The sequence below is a fragment of the Eucalyptus grandis genome, chromosome 11 (genome assembly GCF_016545825.1).
Source record: "Eucalyptus grandis isolate ANBG69807.140 chromosome 11, ASM1654582v1, whole genome shotgun sequence".
Taxonomy (NCBI): Eukaryota; Viridiplantae; Streptophyta; class Magnoliopsida; order Myrtales; family Myrtaceae; genus Eucalyptus; species Eucalyptus grandis.
The window spans coordinates 39,547,872-39,575,425 of record NC_052622.1 but is presented as its reverse complement, the minus strand read 5'-3'; the positions used below and the strand labels follow the sequence as shown (position 1 = coordinate 39,575,425).

General features: G+C 37.8%; 1 protein-coding gene across 1 annotated transcript; it reads right to left on the bottom strand.

Annotated features, from left to right (window-relative positions):
* Nucleotides 1-923: 923 nt before the first annotated feature.
* Nucleotides 924-5,062, bottom strand: LOC104426343 (F-box/LRR-repeat protein 3). Its single transcript, XM_010039354.3, has 8 exons — nt 4,231-5,062; nt 3,776-3,901; nt 3,078-3,182; nt 2,595-2,988; nt 2,379-2,508; nt 1,782-2,076; nt 1,451-1,702; nt 924-1,354 (listed from the first exon to the last, which is right to left on the bottom strand). The coding sequence occupies exons 1-8, from the start codon at nt 4,930-4,932 to the stop codon at nt 1,301-1,303; spliced, it is 2,058 nt and encodes a 685-aa protein (XP_010037656.2). The 5' UTR covers nt 4,933-5,062; the 3' UTR covers nt 924-1,300.
* Nucleotides 5,063-27,554: the final 22,492 nt, after the last annotated feature.

The window sequence follows — 27,554 nt, the reverse complement described above, 5'->3', positions numbered from 1 at the left end:
ACACCATTAGGAGAATATGAATTTGTCAATGACTCAAACGTCACGACTTGTCTCGATTAACATCACTCGACAGGTTTGTCATCCATGTTTTATGAAAAAAAAATTCTCAACCACATTGAAATATTTTTTTGTAATGGCAACAAACATGACAAAAAAACATAATGCATCGAAATATTTTTATATCAACAAAGGACATGACGTGAAAGCTGGAATTATCAATCAATAGCTCTCGCCCAATCATTTTTCAGTTAGTTCAAAGCGTTAACCACTAAGATTAATAGAATTTATTGTCTAATGACATGATTATTTGACGAAGAATCAATAATTTTTATATCAATCAATTTTATATCAACAAAGGACATGGCAAAGCTGGAATTATCAGTTCATTTTTCAGTTAGTTCAAAGCGTTAACCACTAAGATTAATAGCAGTCGATGTTATTATCTAATGACATGATTATTTGTCGAAGAATCAATAATTTTAAAAATATTTTCTTGAAGATGGTCTCTCAGAAAATTGTCAAAGAATAATCTTTTTCCTCGTCAATGTCAATCTATACCTGAATATCTCCTGTTGAAAGTATTTTATAATAATTCGTTTTTATAAGTGATATAAATAATTATTTTTAATAAAATATTTATCTCATTACTTCTTTTTGCGAAACAGGGAGCCTAGGAAAACTTGCGCCCTAGTCCTCCCACTCCAACCACTTCCTCCTCCCTACATTCTCCGCCACCGCCCCTCGCCGTTGCTGGATGTTGCCGACCACCATTTCCAATAACTAAATCTTGCAAAATTTAACAGGGATTAACCCACCTGTTAATCCAATTACCCGATCTTCACTAGGAAAAGAATCTGTAGATTTTCAAAGTCGCATTAAGAAGCGCTTCAAGCAGAAAGACCAGTTGATTTTGCCACGGGACATCAAAGAAATACGACTAAGTACTAGAAGTTGAAGAATTGACATTCCTTTTCCTTCCTTTGGAAAACCAAGATAGCTTTTTCAGCTTAAGTAATGGTTTTCCTTTTCACAACGAGCAGCACTTATCTTGACAGCTGCAAGGACACGAATAATACACTTGCTTTTCGGTAGAAATACATGAAAATGGACAATGTTGAGACTCAGAACCGGGTGGTTTACCACCAAGGAAGAGCAACTTCCTATCAATTTGGTCGACCTTCGTCTTGAAGACCAAATAACTCATCCTCTCAACAGACATGGTATCTTGCATCCTTGAGCAGTAGTTACATGTCCCCTGATCGAAAATCCTTAGCATTTTTGTTTCCAAAAACTTCAAACTTCAGTGCATGACGTCTTCTAACAGTAGTTTCCAACACTTCGGATCCAGTTCAGCCTAACATTACCGTAGAAAAAGAACACGCGATGTTTAGATTAGTTTCTAAAACAACCGATTCAAGCTAACAAAGGAAGTGAACGAAGCAATAACTACCTGAAGCACCTTATTCCTCCAGTGAAACAAACAGCCCCTCGCTTCCAAATGTTCAAAAAGAGGTTGCGGTAGCACCACTTTAAAGGAGGCTTGGAGTTTCACTTTGGTTAAGCCTCCACATGCTAGTAATGCAGCTGCCAGTCCACTTGGGGTCAAGCCCTTCAAATGCAAGATGGTCATGCTCTGAAGGCAGCTAATGCTGGCAAGGGACAGTAGCCCCACATCTGTGACAGATGTGTACGACAAATTAATCTGCATGAGAAATGAGAATGTTAGACTAATGATCAGTTGGTAATCTGAGAAGCAAAAGAAAGATGAAAATGGAGCATACTTGTCTGAGGTTCTGAGAGAAATGAGCCAGTGGAATCATGCCAGCATCGTCGATGTTGCAGCACTTCTTTATGTCAAGCTTGCTCAGTTGCCTGCAGTGGACGGCAATTGCCGCTAGACCTAAAGATGTGATGAGTGGACACCCTCGGATTTCTAAGGTCTTCAGCCTCTTACATTTTGATAGTGACATCAAGGAGGCGTCCGTAATGTCATTGCAATATGATACGTTGACCGTCTCAAGACTAGGGCAGCCACGGGCAACTTCTTGAATCCCCAATCCTGTTATTCCAGCCGACCTGAACAAAAGTAGATATATTTGGTCAATCCTCGTATGAATTGAGAAAGCGAAGTCAACCGTGTCCCCTTGACAGTAAAGTGATTTATATTTTTTTTCATTCAAATGATTCCAAATTTTTCTTACTAGAGTTATGCATGAACTCTAATGTACATATTGCCTTCCTATTTGCCTCACACAATGAGTTACTTTCATGTCCATATGAAGCCGATACAAGAGAGCATATATTACTTAATCGTGTATGTTCTCTGCCCAAACCAACACAAAAATGTAAAGAAGCATATTACAGGAGATGTTGCTAACCTGTATAAGTCAAGCTCTACAAGTTTGGAGCATGATTTGCCGATATGAGAAAGCCCTTCATCAGTTATGTTCAGGCAAATTCCAAGTTTCAAAATAGAAAGCTTTGAACACCTGGCAATGGACTTTAGACCTGCAAAAAGAGAAGCCAAATGAGTACAATAACTCAAGTTGTTCAAATCTAGAGCACAATTTACAATGTGTAAGAGGTAAGCTAACCTTCATCGTCAACTTCATTATCCGTAAGGTCAAGCTCCTCAAGAGCATGGCATCGCTGTCCAATCAGAACAAATGCCTCCTTAGGAACATGGCTGCAAGACTCCATCCTTAGCGACGTAAGTCCAGCGCACAAACTTGTAATGTGAGCAATTGAAACATCAGTTATCTTGCGACAGCACGTAATATCAAGCCTTTTGAGCCGTTTATGTTTGGTTACAAGAAAGGAGAGCCCATCATCTGTCACTCCAGAGCATTTACTTAGGCTCAGCCCCGTCAGTGACAAACAGCAGTTCCCAATGGCCTTCAATCCAGAAGTTGTCACCATGCAACCATCTAACTTTAACGATTCTAACATGGAAAGCCTTTTCAAACTAGCAGCAAGAGCAAAAGTCACCTGAAGCACCAGAGAGCATTGAAAGTGTAAGCAAAGAACAATCCCCCCAAAATCCAGAAGAAGGAAAATATAGATGAGAAGAAACTTACTGGTGAGCCGTAGGCTAAGGTAAGGTGCTGTAGGCACCCCGCACCATTAGTAATTGAAGACGATCCAACATGAGTGATATTCTGACAACTTGACATGTCAAGTACCTAAAGAAGGGCAACCACCACGTTAGGCCAAACTCACAGAATTAAAAACACAAAGATTAGCTCATCATTAAGACCGTTCTGATGTAAAAGCATTGCCCCTCTAACAAGTAAGGGATTCTCACAGAATGTTGTGAAAATTAAAAGACTTCCAAACTCCTGCATTCATCGAAAACTATCATGCTCTCTGTTTTATAAAAGACTGAGAAACTAAACTGATTCCAGCTATGTAGACTAGTCGACCATAATCTATGCATTCCAATTTGCATATGTGTAGTGCAATTTCAAATTAGAAGAGGAGGATTAATAGGGAAAGAACAAATAGGTATTTCTATTATAGTCACCTGCCAGATCTCACCAAATCTATCATCACACGTAGACTCAAAAATTTTCAAGGATCATCAATATCGATTACTGTGAGACAGCCCTGTCGATTTCACCTCTTTTTTTTTTTTTTTTCCTTTTCCCTTTGCTAGGTAGATAGCCCAATAGCGATATTCACACTCGAATGGAAGATGACAATTAGCAGGGCAACGGCAACATTCCAAGTTACAAGAAACATAATATTATACATCCATCTTCAATCAGAAGTTTACCTTTAGTGACTTGCAGCCATCTTTGAGAATCACAGGGCACTCATCGTCAATGCCAAAGCACCCTTCAAGGACCAATTCTTCCAGATATTGTAATTTCATAATTGAGGGGAGGCACTTATTCGAGATCTGCACAGCACCATACGGATAAAAAAACTGGGTTTACTTAATTGAAGTTAAAACATGAATTCAGGTACATAAACGGAGCTTTTTTCAGGTGGAGAAATTAACAAGAGAAATTCAATCCCATGCAGTTACTATATACAACCCATCCACCCATTTCCCATTCAAGAAAACATCCATATAACCTCATCACAAATATCAAAGAAGAAGCTTTCTTTGAAAAGTGTGGAAAGATAAAGCAATCACCCATAATCGATCTTATAACTGGAAATGAACAAAACCCACGAAAGAACCATCACAAAACTGCAGAGAGGATGGGAATGGAAGATAGTTACCGGAAGGTAAGACAAATCCAAGCTCCGAATCTCCTTGCATTTAACGGCGACCAGACCGACCCCTAAGTCGCCGACCCCCAAGCACCACTTGAGGCTGAGCAGCCTCAGCTTCCGGCAGCCCACGGCGATGCAGCCGACCCCGATGTCCGTCACCGATTTGCACCGCGCGAGCCGCAGCTTCTCCAGGTTCTTGAACTCGGCGACGGCGGCGGCCGCGGAGTCCCGCATCTCCGTGGCGTTGGACAGATCCAGCTCGAGGAGGCCCCGGCAGCGGGAGGCGAGGCCCATCAGCCCGGCGGCGGTGAAGAAGCGGGACCTGGAGAGGTCGAGGGAGCGGAGGGCGTCCCCGCGGGCGGCGGCGACGACGGCGAGGGAGGCGTCGGTGACGCGGGGGCAGAGGGAGAGGTCGAGGGCGGCGGCGCCGGGGTAGCGGGCGAGGGCGGTGGGGAGGTGCTCGGCGCGGAGGGGGCGGAGGGACTTGCGGTGGCGGGACTCGAGGGCGAGGAAGGAGCGGCAGACGAGGGAGAAGGCCTTGCGGTCGAGCGGGTCCTCGTCGAGGAAGTCGAGGATCATGAACACGATCTCCTCGGACAGGAGGTCGAAGAGGGCGGGGCCCTCCGGCGCCGGCGCCGGCGCCACCGCCGGCTTATGCCTCTTCATGGTCCTCGAGAAGAGGGATGGAGAAATGGTGATGGTGGTCATGATGGAAGAAGATGGAAGAGGAGGAGGAGGAGATGGGGCGGTGATGATCAGTTCGACAGTGCAGAGAGTTAACGTGGGACGAGAGGTTCGGGCAGTTGTTGTTTGTTGTGCAGGGGGAGGGGAGGGGGAAGAAGAAGGAGTCTTTTTGGGGGGGAAATTACTTGGTTGGGCTTGGGGTTCCTCTTCTGGAAGTGGGCTCTGGTCAGGTTTTTGTTCCCTTGCGCATTGACGATTCTGCCCCTCCCCCGCCTTGCTTGCTTTTTCTTCTCCCCTTAGCCTGCCTGCCTCCCTGCTGTCGCCGCTCTCGCGATTATTAAACTAATCCTCCCCGCGATTATCGATCAAAACCTCCACCAAACAAAATCAAAGGCTGCTAAAAGGAGAGTCGCCTGCTCTAGGCTAAGGTTGTGTTCGATTCTTATTGGTCCACCTGTGGTGGCGCTATTTTGTAAAAGTTGATCTTGTGAATCCCCATAATGGTTAATTAAAAAAAATAAAATTGAAACTAAAAGCACGTTTAGGATAATTGAGGAATTAAATTAAAATAAAATGAAAATCGAAATTCAAGGGATCGAATTTACAGTGCAAATTCAGGAATCATTGGTTTCATTGTTTTAGAAAATTATTTGGAAGTACAAATTTATGAACTTTGAATTTTGGGTCTTGCAAAAGAATTGAGAATGAGGAAATATTTTTAATAGTTCTAGAACTATCTACGTCATTGTTCTAAAAATTTATAGGGGAAAAAGACATCGTTCAAAGTCAAATTATTATATCAAACATGAAGCTATAGTTTCGAAGTTTCGACATTGCGAAAAAATTGAGAATGAAGAAACAATTTAAATGTATCGCCCACTTGGAACATCGCGTGCAATCCCCACATAAGAGGTGTTGCTCGAGGCGGCTATAAGTCTTCGTATGTAAAACGATGTAGTCATAATCTAATCCATCATCAAGGAAATTACTTCACAGATACTAGCCACAGAGAACTTGGAAAAAAATAAAAACAGGCGAAGATGTCAATCCTCGATAAAAATTCGGAAGCCGGCAGTTTTCACTAGTCAGAAAAGGAAAAGAAATTTATTAACGAGGGTCAACCACCACCAAGTGGGGGCATTTTCGAATTTAAAAAAGTGAGGGTGGAAAAGGTGGGGGTGGGGAGGGGGTAGATTATGGTAATTGCAGGGGGCAATGATAGGTGCCGTACGGGGGAAGGACGAAGAAGGACGGGCGGCAAATAAGGGCGGTCGAGGAGGGCAGTTTCGTCCTCGGGGGAAGAGAAGAGAGGTCGACGGGAAAAGCCCACCTCTCTCTCTCTCTCTCCTCCTTTTGCCTTGCGATTCACGAGCCGCGGAGAGAGGAGAGAGAGAGAGAGATTATAGGTTACTCGGGGAAGGAGGTATTCGAGGAAGGACAGATTGAAAAGGTGAAGGTGGTACGAACATTACTTCCCCCCCCCCGGCGCACCTTTGTCAAATCCTCCCCCATCACTTCTCCTTTAATTTTTTCCCTTCCTTATTTTAATAGCCATCCAAAAGATTTGGCCCTCTTGTCTTTTTAATTCCCCCCTTTTATTCATTCATTTATTTACTTTTACTTTTATTTTGCGTATTCTCCAATTCTCTGTGGGAGGGTGGTATTCACGGGGGATTTTCTCGATATTTTTCTTAATTGGCCTCCGCCTGCTAATTTGGGGTCTCATTTATTTGTTTCTTATTATAATTTAGAGAGTTTCTAATCTCATTTCTGATTTTTCGCTCGTGAAATTGCTGTTTATTTTAGAATTAGGGTTTTGTTGTGGATAACTCTAATAATTAATTATTGGCTTGGCAGCTCATTCTATCTAGCTTTGTCGATTCAGTGCACCGATAATTGAATTGAATTTTCTCCTCCTCAAGCTCTAAGCCTTCTCTCTTATCTCTGCTTCCACCCCCACGTCAATTAGTTATAGTTCTTGGCATGTAACTAATTTAATTCCATTGATTTATATTTAAAAAAAGGTATTTGATCTACTAGAATAGATTTATATCACGATTTCATTCTTCAAGAATAGTATGATCCATTTTATGCTTGCAGCGAAATTCAATAAAAATAAATATTTTGAGCACGATACGAGGGCACGATCCAAATGAGCCACGAATTACCGAGAAAAACTCGACCCTTAACATGGTTCACGCTGCCGACGGGCCCTACCCGATATAGTGCTTGCTGGAAAGCAACATATATTTTCCCCACTTGTTTTCGACGGAATCCCAATCGGGATCACACGAAACCGATGAAGTACGTACCTGTTGCTGCTAGGAGGGCGGGAAACGTATTGCAAAAGTTAATAAAATAAAAAAAGAGGGAGATATTCGGGGGCGGATGTGGCCGTACTTATAACGTGGCCTTTGCATAGTACAAGCCTTACTCAGATAAGAACGGCCAGAAAGATGGATGAACGAAAGCGACGACCGGAGAGAAGAGTCAAAAAAGAGGGGAGGAAGAAGTTCCGTTCCGTATTTGGTCAGGGGAAGGTCGGGACTCGTGCGGGTCCCAATTAGCAACTTGCCAACTGCTCAGGTCCCCTCCGTTTTTTCTCCCGTTGGATTCCATCCATCGCTCGTTCGCGGACCGGTCCGCAAAATTCGATGCGCGGGGCCCTTTTCTGCAAATACCGAAAGTATGGTTGGGCCCCCAACCCCCCGGGGATGAACCCACCTCTTTTGACAGAGCGAAGCTTCTGGAGCCGTCAAGGACCACGGACTTATCTCTACTCGGTGGAATCATGACTTGGGAAGAAAGGAAGGAAAAAAGAGGAGATTAGGTTAGCGGGTGGGCGGAAAAATGCCATCTACTTTTTTTTTCCTTTCATCTTTGCTTTTTAGTTAATTATAAATTCCACCTTACTACTCGAGGAAATCGACTTGTGTTCGACATTTTAGAATCGTTTTTCATATCACGGGTCGGCCATATAAATTTGGGGGGGCTTTGTGCAAATCGCTGCTTATGTGTTGTGGCCTCCGTCGAGACGGAATCTCAAATGATGATGATTTGACCTACGTGCTGCCACTATGTAAGGAGAGGTTTAAAGTTAGAGGAAAAGATGTATCTCGGGTAAATAATTTCAATGACACTGTCTTTTGGTGAGCCGACTTTAGTGGATAATCGAGTGGTGGTGGTCCCGAGCTGTCGAGGTAGGTTTGTCTCATGGATCGGTTTGATTGGTGCCGATTTCAAGGAGAAGAGTCCGCTCTTGATTTCACACGACAGAATTGACTACAAATATTTCAACTTTGCTTTTTGGCCTTAATTTCTCATTCTCTTCAGCTATGTATTGTTTTAGACTCAGGTTTTAGCAAGTGTAATATTTATAATTACAATTATTAATTTCAAAAATTTCCCTCGAAACTTTCTCGTCCGTGAAGTCACAATTTCCTTATTATTTCCAAGAGTTCTTTTCCTCCAATGTCTAGATGCATAGAACGTGCAGAATTCACTTTTGTTACAACAAATAAAAAAGGGATTTTCGTACCATATTTTTACTTGCGGCTGGCCGGATCTTGCTACCCCAGTGGGTTTTTCTTTCCCACGTCGCTCTCAAGACCTAAACCCTCCAAGCAGCATCTTTGAATTTTGGGAGCGTGCGTTTGAATTCTTGCTGCACTCAGTGGTACCTCAGCCTGTCCTTCTGCTTTTATCTCCTCGTTTTTTCTTCTCTTCCCTAGACGCGTGGCGCTCAGGACAAGGATGAGAACGTGGACAGGTTCAAATCAACGATTTCTCGGACCCTCGGATTCGGTTCCGTTCCTTTCTTGCATCTGGGGAAGGCTTCGACTCTTCCCAGGGTTCCCACCTCCCCGCAGTTATCCCCTTCCCGGGTTCCTCTCTCTTTCCCTTATCTGATGCAGTCTGCTCCTGTTGTTGATTAATATATATGCATATATAAGTAAACGTCTTTTGCTCCATCATTAGATTAGTCTCGGCGATTCGCATGGCTCCAAGTAACATTCTTGAAAAAAGGCGTGTGCAGTGACTTAGATACTTTCTTGTTTCCGCATGTTTCTTAAATTAGTTAAATATAACGTTGCGTCCGACAGGCGTTACCTATAACTCGCCGAAAACAATTTGCTTTTTTCCTACCATCTGTCTCGGGTTCTTTTTATTCGAATGTTATATAAATAAGCCGTACGGAATCAGAATTTGAAGTCAAGGTTACAATCTCAATTAAATAACATATTCCATACATCTAGTTCTTTTGGGGCTATAGACTCAGAGTTAAATTGGAGTACCAAATTGACAAAATTCAAGGATGGGTGAAATAGAAATCAACACGACTTGGGCTTATACCTCACAGTCCTTCATGCTGAGTGGCAAATTTATCATGTAAAATAGATTTATGAGGACAGGGAGATTAAAAAGGGGAAGGGTTTACCCATAAGACGGAGATGATGCTGATAGCGGCCTCTCATTAATCAACTAGTTTTACTGTTCAACGAGCAATGCTGATATAACTAATGTTAATTTGAAGCATAGGCTATTAATTTATGAGCAACTGAACATCATACATGACACATAGCTGATGTCCTACACTTCAGATTGATGAGTTATGAATAGGGATATTATCCATATTCACTTTAAGTTTTGTTTACGGGTGAGCGATGTCCATGTGTTTAATCTATCGATAGAAGCTTCAACTAAAGATGGAGGAAAATATTTGTTGAACGAGAAACTTTTTGTTGCGTTTTTACTTTTGGCATTCAAACTTTGAACACATCAAATGGTCAACACGATCGACTGAGTGATTTAAGTACTAAGTTCGGATCCAACAAACAAACCATTCAAATCATGGCACATCTCATTCAAACTACAACTTTGAGGGGCTATTGCCCACTATGATGTGGATGGAGCCGTCTCTAAGACATATAGACAAAAGTTGGAGTTTGAAGAGTCGAAGGAAAGGTTTTGATTCTTGTCGTCTTTGATATTTGAAATAATCATGTGATGCGATGAAATTAACTTGATTAGATTTTAATATGTGAAAACAAGCACGTCATCTTTTAGAGATTTTTATGTATTGCCTTGATATCATATATGTCATACATCCATCCAAATGAATCATAATGAAAGAACTTTATTAAGATACATTTTGGAAATAACAAAATGTATTGTGATTGGTTCTCTATTAGTTGTTGGATGAGCAACTTCTGTACTTGATTTCCTATCGCACATGTGGAGTGGATAAGATACAAAGGAATGCTACAAGAAGTGAATTCCTATATATCAAAGTCAGTGCCATATCTTTTGTGGATGTGTCCCCACTCCACCTACATCAGTTAAATTACACATGAAGTTGTCAAAATTTCACATGCCACTTGACTCCAGGTTACATGTGAAAGGGGGTGCCAAAATATTGTTTCACATCCGTTGATAACGAGTTTTAAATGTTTTTTATATTCATGTAGTTGCCCTCTATTTTTTGGATTGGACTTTTAACATGATACATCCCATAAGATATTTTTTTATATAGAAACCCAAACAAAGTGAATGATTTGATTTTATTCAGCCATGTCACTTCCTGTTCCTTCAGCTAGGCTTTCTTGTTCCTGGCCTAGTAGTAATAGTAATAATAATAACAACAACAACAATAACAAAAATAACAACTGCTGCAACTAAAAGAAGGTTTCTTGTTGGTCGGTCCGTATACTAGGCTGCTTAGTTACGCTTGCCTCATGATTTCTGCTCTTTGTACGTTTTAGCGTATTCCTGTAGGTTGCTTTTGCACGTAGCTTCGATTATCAATACAATCCCTTATTTGCCTAGCAAATGAATATATAATACAGCTACAAATCCGGTAGATGTTATTGGACTGATTTTTTTTAAGCACCTACTATAATTTGATTCCTCGGTCATTTTTAGCACTTATGTTTGACTAAGAGTACCCCAGATGACATGGACATAGCTGCTAAAGATTTTCTAGAGCGTTTGGATACGTGGAATTCTAACAACGAGGGCTCGGGATAAGAATTCGCGTAGCGCCCGCTAAAACAGCCAAAACTTTAAAGTATCGCAATTCTTGAAACAATTGCCTTCAATCACTGGTATCTGCTATGTTTCTCAACCAGGAAATTGTGTTTTCTTCTTTGCTAATTGATTCAAGGGACGCAACTGCCGTTTCTAATGTAATTAAATAGTTTAAATATGAATATGGACAACCTAATAAGCTAACTCCATAAGATTTATTGATTCGGTTTATGAAATCTTGAAGTCTAGTCAAGTCCCGACGTATACTCCAGGCCTTTCCTCTCCATTCTTGTCTTAAGAAATGATTTTGCCTTTTCTATATACTGTGGGGACATATCTTCCTACGTACGCTCATTACCACATAGACGTGATTCAAGAGGGATTAATTAGGGTTTCTCATGGTCGATGCTGCTAAAAACTTAGTCTCTTGTCCTGTATATGTCGTTTCTTTTTTTTCTTTTTTGGTAATAAGAAAAGTAAGTTTGCAAGATCTAAATCTGAAAATGCTGCGCGTATATCTATAATAATGAATCTGAAATCCAAGCGAAATAAGAATGGAGAGATAACTGACACAATCCTGGTTTTTAGGGCTGTCATTCGGTTTTGTCTCTTTGCTTTTTCATTGCCGGTCGGTTAGACATTCACGAAACCATGAAGATTCAGATTATGCTGCCTCGTACTTTCTTTACCTGGGGGAGGTTATGACCTTTTAGTGACCTCAATTCCTTAATCCCTTCACGCAGTGTAGGTCCGAGAATATAGCTACAAAAGGGCTTTCCGAAAAGTAAGTTTGGTGACCGAAGATGCATGCGTCAAGATTTGTCCAAATGTCTGTTACATGTGACGCGATTCTGTCTGGCAAACAACGACATTAATGTATTAAAAGTTTTCGCTTTTTTATATTATATGTCGATTCTGATTATTAAAATATAGTATCACATTAGATTGTACGGAGTCAGAATTTGAGATCAGAGAGACTGTCTTAAATATATAAAAAATAAAAAGTCGTCTTGATGAGTCAAAATGAAGTGTTTTCCAACAAAAAATAAGGGATGTTATCGTTCTTAGCCTTTGATCTTAACACAAAATAGTTGCAAGAGTGTTATCTTGTCCTGATAAAAACTATACAAACTTAGAAACCCTAGGGTGAACAACAGGTGCTTAACGCTATATACATTCTTCGACTTCAGTTCTCGATAGTAAAAGCACCGATGCAGCAATATTGCTCTGTTGATGAAGGTTAGTGTAAAACAAAGAAGAGCATACGTCTTCGAGAATTACAATGCACTCTGTCGCCAATGGGAGACTCGCCTCGTTACTTGAAGGTTTATCCAAGGGAAGTTCCACCTGGAGTTTTATTTGTCTCTTTGAGTAATTAACGCCTTTTGATGAAATAATTATTAAGAAAATATTGTTGTATGGAATATATATTTTTGGAGAATATCCACCGATAAAGAAAAGGACATTAGGAGTGAGACAGGAGAATATTTCAGTTTTAGGAAGGACTTCCTCCTTTTCTTTTTCTTTTTTTTAAAAACTTCTAACCAAAGTTTGAGTATATTTATTGACGATAATTATGCATAGAAGCAAAATCAATGTGTTGAACACTCGTCCAAAAGATTTTCTCTTCATGTTACTAATTGATACCAACTAAATTTGGAATCCTCTTTGGATGGATTTGATTCCCAAATAAATCCGTTTCGTTTATTTTATTTTCATATATAAACAATATAATAATTGAATTTGCATTTAGATAATTTAAATGCTCTTTGATTAAAAATAGTGTTTGATTGCGCCTAATGATAATTGTTTCCTTAACATCATTTTCGTTAGACAATGTTTGTCATGCCTTGTTATACCATGTTTTATATTATTGCTTCAAGATACTTTTCACTTGTAAACTCAATACTCATGGTATGCTATGTTCACTTGGCATGACAACAATAATAGTAATAATCTATACCAATATAGTGATTTCAAATAGATTGTTGTCCTCGACATGGATTAGTAGTCACTCAAACAAGCATCCTAATATATGAATGTTCAAAAGGGCAATGAATACACAAAGAATATTTGTTTATGTATGTATATTTGAAGGATAAAATAAAATGGAGAAAATAGAAAGAATTAGTGAAATCATGACATAAACACATCACCTTCTTTTCAATATGAAAAGCAAAAAATTTCTACTTTGAAAATAATACAATATGTTAGTTTTCATTTTTAAAATAAATGCTTTCATCCACAATATCAAAATGGCATTTTCATGTGCGGAATTGTTTCTCCTTTTCTTTTTTGGCTCTTTAAAAAACAAAGAATATGTAAACATATTGCTTACATTCACCAAAAAAAAAAAAAAAAGAATATGTAAACATAATTGAACGACCTCTTAGTAACAGGTAAATTATTTTCCTTTTTCTTTTCCTGGTTAGTGAAGTTTATAAAAATGAGTCAATGGAATAAACATAAGTCTTGCATAAAAATGTGAAATTATAGATTCTTCTTGGTAATTAAACATTACTTGTTGACTCTATGAGGAATAATATTCTCCCAGTGACGTTTTATTTTTTGCGCCAAATAAGCGGTGGGGTTAATGGAGTTTTCGCCCTTTTAGTTATTCCCATTATATGTTAACTTTCCTTTTTCCAGTTTTAATATGAAGGGACAAGATTCGATGAAAGAGGAAGCGTTCTTTCACGTCTGGTGTCAAATATTTCCTTTTCTCCCACTAACCAGAATAATGTGAATTATATTTGTCATTTTCATGACCTAACAAGCTACCAGGACTTGGAGAATCTTGGATTTCTGCGAGGACTTGCAGTACCCAAGGTTGTCCTTCAGCTTTATTTCTCTTTTGATTTTCTTTCGTTTTTATTCCTTTTTATCGTATATTCGATTTCTTGAAGCATCGAGATTTTGTTTTGCTCCATTAGCTGGGGAGGGTTAGCTCTTGTTAGGGTTCCATCTGCTCACTTTTCACAGTTATTCCCTTCCCCTGTTTCTTCCTTTCCAGGTAGGATACACAGTTCCATCGCTTAGTAAATTATGGATATTTGCTTTGCCAAAAGAATCTCCATGCCCGAAAGGTTATTTGTACATGGTTTCCATTGGTACAAGTCCTTTTATGTATATTTTCATGAATAAATTAAACATAACGCTAGCGTCAGTGACATCAATCTACCAAGACAATCTTTTGTAATATATTTTATTGTATAGTTTGAATGTCGAATAGATTGTAAATAGTTAAAATTGGAGGCTAGAGAGATTATATTAATGGGCACAAATTTATTTAGAACAACAGTTTGAGGTACTTACCAACTACAAGGAAGAAGTGTATTTCTTAGCTATTGGTAAAATACATGATATCTTTCGCACCATTGTCTAATAGTTTTTTATAGAATGATTGTAACGGATTGGTGCTTTCGGATCAATTTAAATGTGTGAAGATTCATTGCTAAAACCCAAGACATGTAGAGTAGGAAAATTAAGAAATTAACCAAGGTGTGAGGATTCAACTTGAGACATATCTCTCATATTATGTCGAAATTAACTATGTAATGATTTGTTCTACTCAAATTTGCATGGTGAGGGAATGTTGGAAATGTTGTCTTCCTTGGCTTCTATATTTGGATGGTTCATAATAACTTTCTATTCATGTACTCTTTTAGCACTCAATGGTTTAAGTTTTAAAACAAATGATTATGTGGTCTCTTTTAAGTTTTAATGTGACATCGGATCCAAACATTTAAACTTCAATTTCTTGACACTCTTTTTAACTAAATTTGTGAATTTTTTTTTTCTTTTTTACAACTCAAGTCTCACTTTTCACCCTTTTTTATTCCAACATGCCTGGTTAAAAAAACTCAAGAGTCAAGTCACTTTGTCCCCCAGATGACTCAATCACCGGTCATACGCGGTACGGATACGACTAACCCACTTTCTTGTTCTCTTCCTACGAATTTTCTAAATTGACTTGGTCCAGGTCGTACCCTTTTTTCTTGGTTCAAGGAGAAAGTCAGGCAGTACCATATTCTTTTCTCCTTATACATATATATTTAAATAATGGATTCTATAAAGATGGATTCAACTACTCTTATTGCCCGCCATAAATTAGATCGATCACTTTGTGATTTTTTTTTTTTAATTTGTCAAGGGAAAGTGTGTCACGTAATTTGCCCCGGCAGCCAATTCATTTTGAAAGAAAACCATATTAAAGAAAAGGAATTCTATCCCAACTAGATAAAACGATTAAGACAAATGACCTAATCCGGGCTATGTCAACATTACTACAGGCAGCAAAAAAAACGTGTCCCACTGGACCGCCACAAAATAATCCATTTGTTTTCAAACTTTTATATGGTACACCAACGATGCAGAAAAAATTCATTATATGATAAAGAAGTAAATTCAAGCAGCTTCTAGAATGGTCAAATAATTATAGCTCTATTTAGCCATCCACTAAATAGTTCATTCAACTTAACCTATCTCAATAAATTAAAAACAAAGGAAAGTATCATTTCGGGTTCAAGTACTAGGATGGTTGATAGAGGCAAGGTTCTTTACCCTATTCCTGAATTTTTTTTCCTTTTGATGATTGATTTACCGAGGCAGGCAGTGACTAATGGAGGTGAACTAACAAAGGCGCACAAACCCCGCAAAGACAAAAAGAGGAACCAACTGAAACATACGACGATGGTAATTGACTGGTAAGCATTAAGCAAGCCCAATCTGATTTTTAAGTTCGTCTAGCGTAGATTTAGGCGGTAGTAATTGTCTAAAAAATCATAAATTTATTATATGGTAACCAATTTTTTATCTTTTGGAGAAAACGGAAGCCAATTAAAAAAATCAACAATTGAAAGGTAGTTTTTCTTCTTCTTTTTCTTTTGGTATTGCTTAAGAACATAGTAAACAATAAAAATATATAATCATTGATTTTTTTGGATAATAAAATATTTTTCATCATCTCATTATCTTAACTGATTGAAATAACGAGCGATGGAGACATGATTTCGATAACTGATTTTTCAAAAAATAAATTGAATTTTAACAGAATTTTCGTTTACAATTTTCGAATTTTCCCACCTTATGTTAATTTTCCTTTTCTAACTTTATTATTGACGAACAAGAGTCTTTCTGTATCGGGTGTTCCTAGGGTTTTTCGAATCCTTCTTTTTTCACATCGACCGACAGCCCGAATAATGTGAGTCATATCTGTCATTTTCACCACCTTACTGGGGCCATTGGAGCATCTTGGATATGTCGACTTTGTTTCCAGTTTTTTGCACTTGCAGTACCGAAGGCTGTCCTTCATCTTTACTTTTCTTCTCTTTTGAGCGTGGCCGAGACAAAAAGAAAAAGCAATTCAGGTCTAATAATGCACGTTCGCTTTCTTGGACCATCCGATTTTTTATTTGCCTATCTGGGGAAGGTTTCGACTATTCCCAGTTATTCCCTTCCCCAGTTGCTTCCTTTCCTAATTGGGTACACAGTTCCTTTCCTCGATAAAATATAAACATTTGCTTCTACGAAAGGTTTTCACCCGGAAAAGATACTCATGCATGACTTCATTAACACTCTCGAAAAGGGAGATATCATTGTTCAAGTTCCTTTTCAAAAAAAATTGTGAATTAATTAAACATTATGTTGACGGGTCGTACGGATAGTGCTATCAATATGTTAAAATAATGATTTGTCATTTTTTTTCATTATATAAGTTTAAATGTTCTAGCAAATCGTGCACAATCAGAATACGAGGCCAAATAGAGTACCTTAACAAACGAAACTTATTTAGACCTATGATACGATACATGTGTCAATCAAGAGGAATAGTTATTAATTAATGTTAGAAAATGTATTTCTTAATTGTCGTATATTCCATGATATAATTTGCGTCATTTTCTAATAGTTTTTTAGAGATTACCTGCAATATAATTTGTAACATAACACTCTACTCTCCCTCACATGAAGGCTGGGGGGCAATGAAAGATGCTTTTGAGCCAAATGTGTGTGGTGTGGATGAAAAGATTCTTAGAAACATTAAGAAAAAACTCAAAATGGACGGAGAGAAATTGTGAGGAATCAAACTCAAGATCCCTGACGTTCAAATATTACTGAAGTTGAGACTTGTAAGAAATTGTGATGCTTTCAAGCGAAATGTGTGTGGAAGGGATGACAAGATTCGTAGAAACACTAAGGAAAAACTTACAATATGCTATGTTGGTTTTCATTTTTAACATAAATGCGTTGATCCGCAATCATCAAAATAATGTTTCATGTTAAAAACCGTTTTTTGTTTCAAAAAACAAAGAATCTATTTATGTAAACAAAGCCCATCTGCAGAATTTTCTTTTTTCTTTGGTGTGTAATATTTTTTTTCCCACTAACCAGAATAAATGTGAATGAAATCTTATTCTTGACCTAAAACTACTGGGACTAGGAGCATCTTGGGTTTCCATGAGGACTTGAAGTACTCAAGCTTGTCCTTCAGCTTTCGTTTTTATTCCTTTTTATCGTATATTCGATTCCTTGAACCATCAGATTCTGTTTCGCTCCATTATCTGGGGAGGGCTATAACTCTTGTTAGTGTTCCATCCGTTGGCTTTTCACAGTTATTCCCTTCCCCTGTTTCTTCCTTTCCAAATAGGATACGCGGTTTCATTCCTTAAAAAAAAAGGGATATTTGCTTCGTCAAAAGATTTTCATACCAAAAAGTTACCTGAACGCGATTTCGTTTTACATCCTCGAAAAGGGAGGTGTCATGTGCATCTCCCTTTTGACAGATTTTGCCATGAATCAATTTTATATAACGGTATCGTATTGTATGGACAATGATATCAATGTATCCAAATGGTATTATGTTACATATTTTTATAAAACAGTATTACTGTATTGTATGGATAGTGACATCAATATATTCATATGGTATTTAGTTACATCTTTTGAATATTATATAGATGGTACGGAGTTAGAATATGAGATCAGAAAGATGACGTTAATCAATACATATGTTTAGAACTTCAATTCGATACATGCCAACTTTGAGGAACAATTGTTGATTTTCGAAGAAAGGTATTTCGCAATATATTTCGCGCTGTTATCTAACAGCTTTTTTAGAGGACAACGTGAAATTCTTTCTATACCTTGACATTTTCGCTCATATGAAGGTTGGTAGGAAAGTAAAAGATTGATGCTTTTGGATCAAATTAAATGTGCATGGATGATGTTAAAACCCAAAACACATAAAGCAAAAAATTTGAGACATAGATAGAAAGAGTGTATTGTTCTATTCGAATTTGCATGGAGAGGCAGTGTCAAAACATTGTCTTCCATCACTTCTATATTTGTATCATTCACAATAATTTCCACTTCGTGTATTCTTCCTCTTAGCACTCAACGAGATAGATTTTGAGAACTATGTAAGTCGATGCGAACGTGGTATTAAAGCCAAGCATCTCGAGTTCAGTTCCTCAGGATCTCTTTTAACTCGTTAAAGATTTTTTTCTTTTTTTAACTGCTCAAGTTTCACTTTTCACACATTTTTATCCGAGCATGGTTTATTAAATAAAGTCAAGAGTCAAATAACTTTGTACCCCCAGATGACTGAATCACCGGTTACAAGCGGTATGGATACAAATCACCCAATTTCTTGGTCATAGTTGACGGTCAAAGGGGGGCAGACAGTATCTGCTCTCCTCTCCCGATATAAACTTTTTTCTTTTAAATAATGGATTGCATGAAAACGGATTCAGCTAGGGGCTTCTTGTCCTCCATAAATTAGATCGATCAATTTATAATATTTTTTTTATAATTTGTCAAAGGAAAATGCGTTACGTAATTTCACCTTGTACCCAATACGTTTTGTAAGAATAAAGTTGGACTGAAGAATCATTTGAGGCAGCTAGTGAGTGATGGAGGTGACCTAACCAAGTCACATAAACCCTACAAGTAAGTAAAATAAAGACGAAAAACAACAAGGAAAAAATAAAACAAAGACAAAAAGAAGAGCCAACGGAAACAAACGGCGATAGTAATTAACTAGTAATCATCCACCCAGCAAATTCTGATTTTTAAGTTCATCTGGTGTAGTTTTTGGTAGTATGGCAGAACATTTGTTTATCTAAAGTTGCTTTCTCGCGGAGTACTTTCAAACAAAAATTTATCATTTCTAAACGTTGAGATGCACCCACGAGGTGGTGTTGAGTGAAAGAAATCACATATTGGGGATGTGATGTAAGATTGAGACATATATCATAATATGCACATAACTTATTAATTTGAGTTTTAAGGGAAAGCAAATTCAATTGGATATATTGGTGAGTTCATTGGTGAGTTCGAATTTAAGCTCTCTTGATGATCTCTAAAAGTGAAAGTTTCAAATTTTTACTATGTTGACTTAGAGATTTAAAGATGTGGATATAAGTCCATACATATATTTTACATTTTCTTCCATTTATATAGAGTTGTGTTCATGAGTAATTACAAGCAATTTGGTCGAGAAAGAACAATCGCTAGCAAAGCAAATAGAGACACGTAGGAGATGGATATAAATTCCATGTCTAATTTAGAAAGGCGGTCACTTGGTCGAGCATCAAATATAATTTGATTCGCCCAAATTTAGAGCTTTTTAGTAATCTTTATGATCACCTAAATGAATCTTTGAATACTTCACCCCTTCCCTCTGATCTGCTCGTGTTCGACACAGTTGCAAATGAAATTTCATGAGCTTTACAGTACTCATGGTACACTATCTTCACTTGACATAACCACGATAATAATAAGAGAAAATTTTAAATAAAAACCTGAAATAGAGTAGTTTTCTTAAGAGATAGCTCTAAGTGAACTTCTTTTCAAATAAGGGCACAAAACGGACGAATTAATCTCAAAACAAGGTCTGAGTTTCCTGGGCAGCCAAATCTTCGCCAGCCAGCCTGTTCCAGCAGCTCAAGTAGAGGCAATTCTATCCGAAATTTTCTGATTTTACTCTAATTAAAGAAGCCCCAAATTGAAGATAGGTTCGTGCGGACCAATTGAAGAATTCCCTCTTCATCCCCATCCCTCTCATTACGACCAACCAAAGGAACTTTGCATCACCACCCAACGGTGAGACCCACCGCCGCCACAGCCAAAGCCAACCGGAAGACCTCCCTCCTCTGTAAATTCCTCCTTATGTCTTATTCACAAGATTTCTAGTGAATTCCAATTTCAAATGATTTCAAACTTATTGGTGACCACTAATTTGAGAGAGTGGATGTAAGTTTGGTTTAATGCAAACCACTATAAGATCTATATGCATCCTCTTCTATCTCTTTACATATTTTAATATTTATACAAAAGAAGCATCTTACATATAATATTATCAAACTGTTCTTGCATCTATCACACTTAACTTAAGTTATTCCGCAAAAAATTATTAAGTTTTGTAAATCAATCTATTCACATTCTTTAGTTTGCATTGTTAGCCTTAACATGATCGGTATGTAACATGTTCCTTCACAGCCTCTTGAGCTGCACTATGCCGCTGGCCAAGGCCACACAGCTTTGCTCGGCAGTGCAGTGCGCTCCTCTCCCGCCGAACTTTAGTGTTGGCTCATCTCACCTTAACGACAATCGCAGCGACGACAACAAATTCAGGGAGCTAGTCCAAGCCGCCTTTGCCCGAACCCTCGTATAGTCTGCAATAAACCTTATCGCCGTCTTGTGACAGATTAGAAAGAATTGATTAGGCCTCAAGCCGGGCGGGAGGGTGCTACCGAAGAGCTACACCATCAGGACGGGAAGATAGAGGAGGAGATGAGTGACTTGGAGGAGAGGAGTGTCGAGAAGAGAGAAGTTACACGATTATCAATAGTACGAGACATTGGGTTTTGAATTTTGGGTGAAATCATAAGGTATTGGACTAAGAGCGCGTTTGGTAACGATTATATTCCCGAGAATAGATTCTGACTAGAAATTATTATTATTTATTATGTTTCTAAGAACAATTTCTAAGCATTTTAAGCCATTTGATAACTGTCAAAAATTTCTAATTCTAGAATAGAATTGCGTTTGGTACCGTGCTCATTAATTCTGTTCTAAATTCAATTTCTTTTAATTTTTCCCTTTTTTTCTTTTCTTTTCTTTTTGTTCTTCTTCTTCCGATGGGCGGCGACCTCACCGGAGCGTCACCAGCCCTTGTCGGCCGAGCCTCGGCGGGGCTGGGCGAGGCTCGCCTGGCCACCGGCGGGGCTGGGCGAGCCTTGGCGGGGCTAGGTGGGCCTCGCCCAACCCTCCGGTGAGCTCACGGTGGCCAGGCGAGCCTCCGACGAGCTCATTGGTGGCTGGGCTTGCCTTTGGCGAGCTCGCCAAACCAATTGCCGACAACCGGTGGCAAATGGCGGTGATCGGCGACGGCAGCAGGCAGCAGCAGATGGCGGTGAACGGCAACCGCAAGATGGTGGTCGATGAAGAAGAAGAAAAGAGAAGAAGAAGAGAAAATGGAAAAAGAAGAATTGGTTTTGATTCTTAGATTTGTTCTGGAACAAGAATCAACTTTTTTTTATATTCTTGATTATGTTCTAAATCTATCTCCAGGAACAAAAAAATAGAAATTTATTCTCGGAAACAAAAATTTTACCAAACGCGATTATGTTCCCAAACTGATCTCGAGAACAAAAAAATCAGAATCAGACACTGTTTGGATGGTTACCAAACAATGCCTAAACTGCCCATGCTCTAGTCGCCCAAGCAAGCCAGCTGAGCTAGCTGTGGAAAATTTAGTCAGCTAGTGAACTTGGGCCCTTAATTATGACCCAATTTGTCACGTCAAACTGCTAATCGATATAATGTCAACTTTAGATACTCTTTTTATAAAATAGCCCCACTTCAAGTTTTTATTTGAATTTCTTACTAACAATAATAATCCTCTTCCATTACAATTTCTTTGAATTAATTATTGTCCTCGACATGGACTATAATTTGGAAAAACCATTAACCACTCGAACGTGGATATTAATATATGAATATAAAAAGTTCATAAAATAGACAATACGTCATTCATTGTGTATGCATACTTAAAGGGAAAAAATAAAAAGGAGAAGATTGAAGGAAGTAGTACAAACACGGTATGAATAGAATCACTTCTTTTTATCATGAAAAACAAAAATGTCACGCTTTCAAAATAGTAAATTATGTGGATTTTTGTTTTTAAAGTAAATGCTTTATCCACAACCATCTGAACAGTATTTTACAGATTGATTTTTTTGCTTTAAAAAACAAGAATCTGTTTATGCAAATATAACCAATCGTCATTTTTATCTATTTCATATAAAATATTTCTTGTTGATTTGTTTTTCTAAGTGATTCAAAAGAAGAAAAATATTGGAGAAAATTTTTCCGATTATATTTTTTTGTTTGCCAGATAAATGGGGAGATTTTCACCTTTTGTTATTTTTCCAATAATATGTGAACTTTCCTTTTTCTAATTTTGATATAAATTGATGAGATAAAGGCTCTTTCTATTTCTTGATAAAAGAATGATTTGAAAAATATTTTTCTAAAAATGATTGATAGTATCGTTCGAATAATTAATCAATAAAAAATATTTTTATTATGGACAATAATTTATGTCTAAAATCATGAAAATAATTTTTATTTATTCAATTTTGCAAGCGATCAATTATAAGAAAATGTCTCATGAATCATTATTTTTTGTAAAATAAATGCACTCTTGATTAGGGGTGAGCATCGGTCCAGGGTTGACTTGGACCGACCTTGGACTGGCCCAAGTCTTGATTAAGATGAGGCATCATCTTTGGAGTGGTCTCAAATATTTCCTTTTTCCCCCACCTACCAGAATAAATGTGATCTATATCCGTCTCTTTCATGACCTTAAACAACTGGGACTAGGAGCATCTCTGATTCCTGTGAGGACTTGCAGTACCCAAGGTTGTCCTCTAGTCTTTTTTTTGTTATTTAATTTTGTTTTTTTTATATTCCTTTGGATTATACAGTTGATTTCTTGGACCATCAGATTTTGTTTTCCTCCATTATCCGGGAAGGGCCATTCCGTTGGGGTTCCATCTGCTCACTCTTCAAAGTTCTTCCCTTCCCCTCTGTTTCTTCCATTCCACGTTTGATCCTCAGTTTCATTCCTTTATAAAATACAAATATTCGCTCCTCCAAAAGATTTTCATGCCGAAAAGTTACTTCGTACGTGGTTTCATCACGTGCGCGTCCCTCTCTGAGATCTCCCATGAATTTATTAAGTATAGCAATGTCGTGTTGTACGGTTAGTGACATAAATGTATTGATATAATCTTTCATTATACATTTTATTATATAGTTTGGATATCATATAAGCGATAACGAGTTAAAATCTGAGGTCAGAGAAATGAAGTTAATACACACATATTTATTTAGAATTATAGTTTGATATGTATGCCAACTACGAGGACCAATTGTTGATTGTGGAAGAAATGTATTTCTTTAACTATTCTTAGAACACATGATGTGTTTTGTCATAGTCCTCTAATAGTTTTTTAGAGAATGACATGATCTTCGTTATGTAACCTCGACATTTTCCCTCAAATGAAGTTTGGTAGGATTGTGAACTGTTGATGATGCTTTCTGATCAAATTAAATGTGTATGGGAGAAAGAATCATTGTTGAAAACCCTAGAAACATACACTTTCATGTCATGTTGAAGCACAGTGTGCAATTTGTCTGTTCTATTCGAATTTGCGGGGTGAGGCAGCGTCAAAGTATCGTTTTCCACCGCTTCCATATTTTTGTATGGTTCATAATAACTTTCTATTCATGCATTTAGCACCAACTGTTTATGTTTTAAACAAATGATTTTGTTATTTTTATATTAGAGCCAAACGCCTCAAAATTCAATTTTGCGCACTCTCATTTAACTCATTTATGAATTCACACCTTTTTTTTTCCTTTGATACCGAAGATCCGGCTTAATTCACCTTACGAGAGTACGGCACCAACTATACCTCGGGAGAGACTAGCCCAGTAACCTACCGCTGGGCCCCCCTACTTAAATCACAGAGCATACTTGAGGGGTTGAACTCCTGACCTCTTGGTTCAAGGGGGAATGCCCCCACCAACGTAGCCATATGTGGGTAGGTAATTCACACCTTATTTCTTTCTCTCCTAGCATGGTTTATTAAATTAAGTCAATAGTCAAATAAGTGGTACGGATACAAAGAAACCTGCTTAATTTCTAAATTGATTTGGTCCAGATCGTACCCTTTTCTTGGTACAAAGAGGAAGTTAGGTGGTATCTACATTTCTATTAATTATTTAATTGTTTTTTTTGTTTTTTTTTATATCTAGGATTCGGCCTGGCACATCTTATGAGTGCTCATGGCCGTCGCCCGGCGCTAGCTCCACAGAATCCATTGACTATACCTAGAAGGGAACTAGCACAGGACTCCACCACCATGGACCCCACTTAAGACATTGGACGCATCGCGTTGCACTCGCTAGAGGAATCGATCCTAGAGCTTGACTAAGGCAGGAGTGACTTAAGCCAGCTGCGCCATCAGTCGGTGGGTTAATTGCTTTTATAAAATGGATTCCATGGAAAACGGATTCATCTAGTCTTATTGCCCTCCATAAATTAGATCAACGTTATATTCTTTTAAAATTTGTCAAAGGAGAGTGTAATACATAATTTCACTGAGTAGCCAATTCAAATTAGCGAGAAGGAAATTTCCTCCGACTAGAGAAAATAATTAAGAAAAATGACCTATCATCGGGAGAAAAAATTTCGTGACCAATTGATATGACCAGGTCTACATTATTACACGCAGCAGAATAAAAAAAAAAAATTTGTCACGTTAACCTGTCTCAATCTCTTCATTTGCTTTTGGACTTTTATACGGTACACTGACGATGCAAACAAAAAATCTTTGATGTGCTTGTTTTCGACGTAATCGCGAATGGAAATTTTGTGAAGCTCAAAAGATTCAGATTGAACTGCTTTTGGAACACCATAAGGCCACCTAGGGTAGGTTCGGAATTTTAGTGATTCCATTTGCGATCCACAAATGACAATCCGCGTGACTTGATCATGTCGGACAAATAGTAGCATTAGTGCATCAAAATTCGTGTATTATATGTTGTGTCAGTTTGGTTATATAAAGTAGATAGCATGTTTGATCGTGAACCGTGCTAAATTAGAATTTACTGTTAAAGATATCATTTTAAGTGCATATCCATATATATATTATATATAATATATATATATATATATGTATGTATGTATGTATGTATGTAATAACACAGTTTCATCCACTCCAATTGCGAGATTGACAAAGAAAACAAGAAATAGAGAAATAAATACATCAGGATTTATGTGGGACAGTTTGAAATTGAGATCTACGACCATGGGAGTGTAGCAAAGGTAAATCCACTATGAATAAGGATATTACAAACTTGAAATTATGTCTTTCAATACCAAATCTTGATTACACTAAATCAATTTCTACTCGGTGTTTCACACAATCTCTCACTAAGGGTTTTCTTCACAAAGCTCAAGGAGGTTCCCTAGAAACACTCTGAGGAGATATCAGAGTAAAATACATTGAAACAGGTTCAAAATGTGCTTTAATCCAAATTTTTAAGAATTGATGGCATTTGAACGAGTCTAACCAGGCAACACATCATGCCAGTGCGCTTGGGCAAATCCAGGTACTTGGCCAAGCACCCGGCCGATGCCAACTTCGCTAGCCTAGTAGCCTAGGGCCTTGTGCTCGGTCTCTTGGCCCACCATGGCTCACTTCAAACGTCTCGTTAAAAACTCATCGACTCTATCAATGACTCTGAGCTTTAATCCTAGCTCAAATCGTGGCCAAAAGTTGGGACGAGTTTGAGCCAAGTCACCATCTTCATTCATTGCCTTATATTGGCACTCGATATCATCTCTCGCACAACACCATTTATGTTTCATTCAATTGCCACAAACATCTATCAAGTTCAAGTAGTGAGTTCAAGTAGTGCTCAAACTTGTCTAGGGCAATGACCTTAGTCTACATATCTGCAGGATTCTTCTCTGCAAAACTCTTCTTCTTGGTCACATCCTCTCCTGACTTGTAATGTTGACACAAAAGTGTTGATTGTCACGGAGCCTAGATGCTTCTATCTTGCACTGGATGTCGCATCATCCCAATGTGCCACCCAAACATCCTAAATTACTAATACTAATTAGTTCGAAATTCTTCTCCGAATTAAATTCACCTGTTTCACCAAAACTAGAAAAAAAGAGTTATTAGGAACAAAAATTTTAATTATAATTTTTTATTAATTATGAAATATTTTTGGTTACCTTATTTTTTTAATAGCTCAGAATAACGAGCAACGGAGAAAATATTCTTTGACGGCTAATTTTTCAACTAATAAACAGAATTTTACCAGAATGATCATTTTTTCACGCCTTATGTTGATTTTCCTTTTCCAACTTTGTTATTGGACTCGAGTTGATCAAGATTGGGTTTTCCAAGTATTTTGTCAAATATTTCCTTTTCCACGTCAACCGACAACCAGAATAGTGGGAATTACATATATGTCATTTTCACGACCTAAAATAAAAAACTACTTGGAGCATCTTCGATTTCTGAGGTTGCACTTGCTGTACCAAGGTTGTCCTTCAGCTTTACTTTTATTCTCTTTTTATTCCGCGTGGGTTTAGACAGCAAGAAAGAAAAGTCAGATTTGATCGTAGTATATTCGCTTTCTTGGACCATCGGATTTTGTTTTGTTTTCATTCATCTGGGGAAGGTGTCAACTGCTCGCAGTTATTCCCTTCCCGTGTTGCTTCCTTTCCAAGTTCGGCGCTCAGTTTCTTTCCATAATAAAATATAAATAGTTCCTTCCAATAAACAATTTCATGCCGGAAAGACACTTAGGACATGATTTCATTAACGTTATCGAAAAGGGAGATGTCACTGTGCATATCACTTTCGGGATATTTCATGAATTAATTAAGTATCACGTTATCGGATTGTACGGTCAATGATATTAATATATTAAAATGATTGTTCGTCATATATTTATAATATAATTTGAATGTTAGAGTAGATCGTACGGAGTCAAAATATGATATCAGAAAGACGACTTTAGTGAACAAAAATTTATTTTAGTCCCCAATATAATATATGTGCCAACTAAGAGTAACAATTGTTGATGATGGAAGAAATGTATTTCTTAGCTATTGTTAGGATACGTAATGTGATTTGAACTGTACACTAACAGTTGTCAATGGTTATTTTACCTTAAAAGACTACACTTCCCCTCACATGAAGATTGCAAGGGCAATAAGAGCTGGATGCTTTCAAGCCCAATGTGTGTGGGTGTGGACGTAAATATTTGTAAAAAGCCAAAATGCAGTAAAAAAAAAAAACCCCCCCAAAATCTATAGAAGGAAATTGTGAGGACTCAAACTCGAGATCTTTGAAATCCATATAATATTGAAATTGAGTGTGCAACTATTATTTGATGAACTATTTAGGTCCACATACCCGCAATCCAACAATGAAAGTGTAATTTATTCTCACACTGATAGTGAATATAATAGAAATGCTTATTCTATTCAAATTTGCATGTGAGAGTAATGTTAAAGTATCCCT

Bases quoted from the DNA above. Each gene is read 5' to 3' on its own strand.
- LOC104426343 (XM_010039354.3), bottom strand. From the start codon at position 4,932: ATGACCACCATCACCATTTCTCCATCCCTCTTCTCGAGGACCATGAAG. The intron at 3,183-3,775 runs GTAAACTTCTGA...GCCCTTCTTTAG, and splicing joins ATGGCTGCAAGTCACTAAAG to GTACTTGACATGTCAAGTTG. The intron at 2,989-3,077 runs GTAAGTTTCTTC...CTGGTGCTTCAG, and splicing joins CCTTAGCCTACGGCTCACCA to GTGACTTTTGCTCTTGCTGC.